This window comes from Montipora capricornis, chromosome 6 (assembly GCF_036669925.1).
Source record: "Montipora capricornis isolate CH-2021 chromosome 6, ASM3666992v2, whole genome shotgun sequence".
NCBI lineage: Eukaryota > Metazoa > Cnidaria > Anthozoa > Scleractinia > Acroporidae > Montipora > Montipora capricornis.
The window spans coordinates 44,356,613-44,364,089 of NC_090888.1; the positions used below are offsets into that span (position 1 = coordinate 44,356,613).

A 7,477-nucleotide genomic window follows, 5' to 3' on the forward strand; every position below is an offset into this window, starting at 1 on the left:
CTGCGGCCAGTTGGGATTCTCAACAGTTGTAGTTGTTGTGTTCTGTTGTTTCGTTGATTATGTTTCATTGGCCCTGAAGAGCCCCTATAGGGAGCGGTCAATTAAGTTGTATCTTCGTAAAACTTTCGTGTCAATGAGTGTTCGAAATCTGATTTACGCAATTTTGAAACAATTTTGAGAGGCTTACAGACTTGGAGATTACATTCCGGCTAAGTGTCTGCCGTCGTCGTTGGGTGGGGTCAAACCTCACAAAACAGATACAGACAATTACGGCATTCTGTATGAAAAACTATTCACTCGTTGTGGCCAGTTCCAGTTCCTCTTTGTTTGAGGAAAGGTGTCAAAGAGATGTACCGACCTGTAAGAGTAAAGAGCTATTTGCCTTTTTAAAATTTAATTATTTTTTATTAGATACAAAGATACTTCTAACAATACAATCAGACTAAGAAAAAAAACTAATGAAACAGCAAATTACCTAAAACGCAGACCTCAAAAAAAAAATAATAATAAAAAATAAAAAATAATAATAATAACAGCTTTCAGAAATATTAAACGGAGAGCTGTTGTCTTTTCTCATTTCAGCCGGGGTTCCAACTTGCGTCATACATCGTATGACGCTTGTTTTTGTGCTCATCGCACAAGAACGAACCAGGCTTATAACCTATGGTTTTATGGTGTTTGGCCAGGTGAGATGCAATAATTTTCCTCGTGCTCATTTCGAGTCTAGTCACTAGTCTTGCCACAAACACAAACTATGTTCAACGCTGAGACCCAATCACGATTTCCTTCCACCGAACACTATTACGCATTTGATACGGTTAATTTGATGCAACTTTTTTTCTACCAAAGACAGGTACGAAATGGATTCATGGAATCTTACCATGGAATGAAACCTCAGGCTTTCTGCTAGTTAACGTTAACCATGCAAAAAATGGGACTCGACAATAGGAAACCTAGTTTTCTAAAGCGTTTAAAGGCGTTCAGGGAGGAAGTATCAGTGGAAAGAGCTGTTCTTGAGGGTTTCAACCTCGAAATAAGCTGGCGTTAAGGTCATTTTGTTCTTGTTTCCTCGATTCATGTTCTTTTTTCATTTTCCCGCCCGTTTCTCCGTGTTTCAAAAAGAGACGGACTGTTTTTGCTTTCCACTATGCGTTTTTTGTGTTACTATTATGCTAATATGTTGTTCTACAAAGGTTTGAAAGTAACCTGTCTGTTTTCTAAGAGTATTGATGCTACTGAGATTTTCAAAGGTTTTGCAGAGCTGAAAATTTGGATTCTTGTGTTTTATTCTATCGATTTTATTTTGACTAAAAAAACATTTTTTACAAGGGTTTAAAAGTAACCTGTCGATCCCCCCCCCCCCCAAAAAAAAAAAGAAAAAAATTCCCTATGGAAAAACTGCGTTTATAAAGTTTGAGTTCTACAAGGTTCACAAAGGCGATGCGAGTTAAAAAAAAGAACTGGTTCAAGGACCAGGGTAGCAACTTTCGACTTCCAAAACTGTGCGAATACGCTTCCAAAACGCATGCCTCTAGTAACGAGAACGTTTGAAAACGTACACGACGACAAAACCACGACATTTTCGTCTGGAGGTAACAAAGTTTATCAAAAGTTTTGCTAAGTTAATCTGTTTTGTGCGTCCCTGACTTACCTCGAAAACGTTTGTGACAAAATAACAAGCAAACCAAAAAAAACCCAGTTTGTTTCTAATCGGTTTCCCGTATTTATACTGTCGTATAACGCGTCTACAGGATTAATAACGATAAATACGGCCAATGACCGCACTTCTCTTTCCGCCAACTGCATTTAGCAGGGATGGCGCAGTGGTGAGAGCACTGGCCTCCCACCAATGCGGGTTGAGTTTTTGTTGGTTCTCTCTACTCTGCTGATTCTAGTTGGCTGGCTGTGCTCCAAGGTCGTGCATGGACCGTATAGAGGCGTGTCACTTATTACTTATAATTGTTATTTGTACCAAGCTATCCTTAACCTAAACTGCGGCGAAAAATGTGATGCTAAGATCTCTTTCTCGGCTATTTTTTGTTTTCCTTTTGAAAATATTTTTTGTTTATATGCTCGCTACCTCACTAACCGGATGGAGCCACGTTACTGCATTTCAGAATACTTTCAACTTTAGGGGAACCTCCACTCCTACAAAAGCCTGTTAAAGAAAGCATTTTCACTTTCAAACTTTCCGAGCGCCGTGACGTTATCTTGAGTAACTGACGTATAATTATGACACAAAGAGCTGTGAAACAACAATCAGGAAACCGAAACACATTCAAGAAGGCGGTGCCAAGAAATTTTAACATCATATTAAGCGCCTCTGAAATTTATTGTTCATGTTACCAACGCTTTCTCTAAAAAAATATTCAAGCAAATTTGATTGTAAACATTTTTCTGCGGCTCTTTGTGGAGATCGAAGTTCCCATTTAAAGATATATGATACCTGTGTCCAAAAGTAACAAAAAAAAAATGTTTAGAGAGGTTCACGACCTCGTGTATTAACAAAATATTTACATCAACTTTGTTTCAACTTTTTTTTGCTCTTTTCTTCTTTTCTTACTTAATTGTTTTCGAGCATGAATACCACAGTTCTATAACTATGCCTAGCGTCCTACGCTTCCTATCCAAACACATAAGAAATCAAAATTTCCTACACTATTCAAGCGGCCATTTCGTAAGGATTTCATTTTATAGCTTAGGCCACGGGCTTTAAGTAAGGCATTCAATATTTAAACGATATCTTATCTCTAAATCGGGAGAGTTTCCTAAATATTCACATTTATTCAACACATGTTTCTCTCGGGTAACATCAAATTGAGAAGGTATAAATACCACAAGTTCTCTATAGCTATACCTTGGGTCCAATGCTTCGTGCCAAAACACACAAAAACTTCAAAATTACCTATACTATACAAGCAGCCTTTTTTCTTTCGAGTTTTCTTTTAAACAGGGAAAGTTTCCAATATTTTCAAATATATTCAACACGTTTCTCTCGGCTAACATCAAAGACAACAACAACGAAAGCTATTACAAATTAATAACTTTCACTCTTTCTACTGATGACAAAACATACTAGCACCAAAAAAAACCTTTGAGGTCAAAAATAAATAGTTAGAGCTGGTGGCTACTAAAGATGCTTCTAAAATCTAATGATCTACAAAGTCAAAGCTGTTCAAGCTCCTTAATTGCCAATGCCATTAGGGACTCTACAACCTCGGATGCGTTCGATTGACCGTATTTCGGAATAGGAATACATGGAATAGAAGTTAAAAATCCTTCGCTATTTTAAACATGTCTTTATTGTCCTTGTTGCTTCAAAACGCCAGACATACCCGTTTTAAACCATCACTCCACGTCTTTTTATTCCCGAATAGGGTCAATCGAACGCACTCCTAGAGTGCCAATTGAGCCAATGCTGTTGCTTGCACAATGATACTTGAGTCATAAAGCATATATCATGAGCAGACACGTATTAAGTTTAAACTTTTACATCCTTGTAACTTTCAAACGTGTAGCTTACATCCGCCTCCTCCTCTTACATGATATAAACGACAAAAATATTTTTGTTAGCTGTCCGCAAACGATCTGCGGTGAATTTTCCTGGACTTCACAACCTGCGGGAAAACGATCAATTCACCAATCACAACACACAAAAGTACTTTCGTCATGGTATATTAACATATCAACCAATCAGAATTTTTCCCTGACATTCCGGGAGACCTCCCGCGGCCAGGAACACGATAAGCGTGATTCTTCTGAGGGGAGGAAACGGATGTACACAGATTAGAAAGTAACATGCACATACTCCATGTAAAATGATAATAGTTATTGTTTGCATCTTACCATTATGCTTGCATTTCAAATTAGTTCCATTGGTTTTTTTCTCCAAAAAATTCGGGTTTGCACTCCCTTTATGGCATGGAGTTTCCCCAGAAATTTCCGTTGGTAGGGGGTCATGAGTGGGTCGTAAGGTGTGGATTTTTTTGGTGTCACAGAATACAAAATAAGCCAAGCACCTCACCCAAAACAATCTAGTTTCCTCAAGTGTAAGTGATTAGAAATTCGGGGTATGATTGGTTATTTTCAAATACAACAAAAAGTGCAGGATTACTTGAGTCATCACAACATGAATCATACAGTAGCCCATGTGGGTTTTTTGGATCTTTGGGAGGTGGACGACTTAATGAACTGTTACCATTGGTGAAGGAACCTACCACCACCTTAGCTAGGAAGATCTGCCTATAACCCCTTGATGAATCTTGCTTCAATGTGTAGCAGTGTGAGTAGTTTGCTTTACAAGCAAAGTAGGTTCCTTTTCCGAAGCGTGTGCCATTCTTGCCTCACATTCTCCAGTCAAAAACCTGCTGGCAGGTGGCCTCCACGGTTTCCTTATTTGTGCCATGAAATAACTGCCGCTCTTCAGGTTGTTTGCCAGATTTCTTAGCTATGTGAGTTTTCCGTCTGCAAAAGGATAAAAAATGTCCAGAGAGATAAAATTATGAAAATACCATAGTCCAAGATTTTCACATCAAGAAGACAATGGTCGTTGATAATCTTGCACAAGAGGTGCTTGGGAAAACCAAAAAGGATAAGTTGATTTTGCACCCTTTACGTTCTCTTTTCTTTTATCATTATTCAAGATGACAATAAACTACAATCAGTGGCAAAGTCTTGGGACACTCACCCTTTGAAGTTGGTTTTCTTACTGAGTTTGAATAATTGTCCCCTCCCCACCAGAACAATGTTGTCAACAGTGAACATACCTTTCCTTGTCTATTTCAACATTGATTAGGGGGGGGGGGGGGGAGACTTGCATTTTGAAGATTTTAGTGGAATTTTGACAGCTATGCTTACCATGCAAGGGCACTTCTATTGGCTGTGAACTTGTTCATAACGTTTCTTAGTAGTAGAAAACCATGTGTGACGTAAATTAAACATTTCTGCGTTATTTACAAAAGGCGGATTGTTGTTTCTTTTCGCAAACGTGTTTGTGGGGGATAAAATCAAGTCGCGCAGAGTTTTCAAGAAAATTCATGACTCAAAAGCTCTAATGTAATGCACGTACCTTAGAGTTTAAATTTCTTACGAAATTGGACAGCAAACTTTACATTTCTTTTGTTGGTTCTCTACTCTGCTCCGAGAGATTTTCTCCGCGTACTTCGGTTTCCCCTCTCCTCAAAAACCAACATTTGATTGGATTTGCTTTAATTGTTAATTTCAGTTTACAGTGCCCCCAATTAGTGCTCCAGCGCTAGAACGACTAGACACTTAAATAAAGTTCCTTTCCTCTCCTTTCCTTTCCTTAAACAATCACTTTTTCAAAAATGGTTTTCCGGAAAACAATCAGTGCTGAACAGAAAGCTTTAGCTAAGGTTGATATTAGAAATATTTGAGTCCGAAGCTCTGAAGTAAGCTCGCAGCCTGTTGTTAAAAATCTCGGTGCTTGGTTAGATTGCACACTAACGATGTCAACCTATATTAGCAAACTCTGCAGTGCAGCGTGTTATCACTTGCACAACATCAGTCGCATCAGGAAGTTTCTTAGTTTGGAGGTCACTTAGTTCACGCCTTTGTGACATCGGGCGTTGATTATTGTAATAGCCTTTTGTATGGCATACCTGCATCTCAGCTGAACAAGGTCCAGCGTGTTCTCAACGATGCAACTCGGCTTGTTTGCCGCGCACCACGTTATTGCCACATCACGCCGTTAATGCGAGATTTGCATTGGCTGCAGATAAGACAGTGTATCCATTTAGGTATTGCTGTTTACATTTAAGGCTATACAGGGCATAGCCCCTCTTTACAAAAACCTTGTCCTCCTAACTCTGGTTCAACTAGAGTTATTTTGCCCGCGGTCCATCAATAAGGACGAAAGGTACATTGGGTAACAGATCAGAAGACCTTAGACAGTAAAGACCAGAACCAGGTTGCTGACCAGCGGTTTTCGTTAAAACAATGGTTTGCGGGGGGTGCTCAGTCTCCCGGGCTGGTCATTGTTATTTAAGGTTTTTCGAGGTTTTTCTGACAGATCATTCCAGGTTGACGCCCCAAAACTCTGGAATCCGCTGCGAAATTTGAGCCATCACCAGCCAGTTTTCTTGCGCGTGCTTGTGACTTGCGCAGTCGTTTTGCAGCTCTGTCGCCATCACCAGCGTTGATGTTTTTAAGTGCCATCTTAAAACGTATCGTTTTAAAGTTGATGCATTGATGTTTTTAAGCGTCATCTTAAAACCTATCTTTTTAAAGTAGTATAGGGATAATAATAACAATTATTATTTTTAATATATTTTAACTTCTATGTTTATATTTCCTGATTAGTATTAGTTCAGTGTTTTAGATTTTGCAAATGTAATGCGCATTTGATCATTTTATGTATTTTGGGCAATATAAATATTACATTATTATTGAAATTATTGCGTGAAAAAAGAATGTAACTTGTCTTATGAATGGGATAGCCGCGAAGTGCGGAATAGCCAAAAGTTGTGCACAACGCATAGCTACACTTGATGCATATGTGCTCCGTTGGCAAGAAAATGAAGTGTACTTTCGAGGATGGGAAGGCCCAATAAATTACAAGAAAGACATAAACGTATGCTTATTCGTGCTTTGCAAAAAATAGGGGCTCCTAATGTCAACTTTACCTTGACAGAGTTGGTGAAAGAGAGTGGACTTAATATGACAATGGTAAGCAAGAGAACATTTTACCGATTTCTTCGAGAGCACGGCTATCATTTTCTTCAGGCCAGACAAAAAGGGCTAGTGACTGTTAAGGACCGTAAGAAACGTATAAGATACACCAGTGAAATGACACGCCATTTGATAGAGTATCCTACCTTTGGCGAAGTTTCTTTCATTCACAAAGGAAATACCATGAGTAAAGCAAGCTCACCAAAGGCAAGAGTTTGGCGAAAGAAAGGTGAGGGACTTCAGGCTACTGCAAAAGGGTCTAAAAATCTTGTAGGAGGACGGAGACTTCATATACTGGTGGCAATTGCATATGGAAAAGGACTTATTTTGAAGGAAATTTACGAGAAAATAAAATAAAATAAAATAAAATAAAATAAACCTTTTCCAACGGAAATGCCCTTACTAAATATATGGAGTCCATGGTCTCAAGAAACATCTTCTCTGCTTTCTTGTATTCGTCAGAGATGGTTTTTAGCGGCACACGCATATAGTCATTACCATCAGGCATCGGGGTCCAGTGCAATGGTGGACCTTCTGATTCAGAAGTTGCTGAGGCTGATCTTGGACGATTGAAGACAGTAGCGAAAAACATGAGAGCTCAACAAATTTACCCAGACCTAAAAACTGTTACTTCAGTCAGCAGAGGCCATGGGTTTGAATCCTGTCAACCCACCCAATTTCTTGAACGTTTGTGAAAAAAAGTTGTTCTTATTTTATTGGCAAGTTCATTTTGTTGATTTCATTTATAATCTTCACTTTATCAAATAATAAATTATCTTATTCTTTT

At 38.7% G+C, this 7,477-nt stretch overlaps 1 protein-coding gene across 1 annotated transcript in view; it reads right to left on the reverse strand.

Annotated features, from left to right (window-relative positions):
• Nucleotides 1–434: 434 nt before the first annotated feature.
• LOC138052234 (protein mono-ADP-ribosyltransferase PARP12-like) overlaps nt 435–7,477 on the reverse strand; it is a 30,049-nt gene continuing 23,006 nt past the window's right edge. Inside the window, exon 5 of the mRNA XM_068898618.1 lies at nt 435–4,464. Coding sequence (XP_068754719.1) covers nt 4,344–4,464 — 121 coding nt within the window. The 3' untranslated portion in view covers nt 435–4,343. The remainder of the gene's footprint in view (nt 4,465–7,477) is intronic.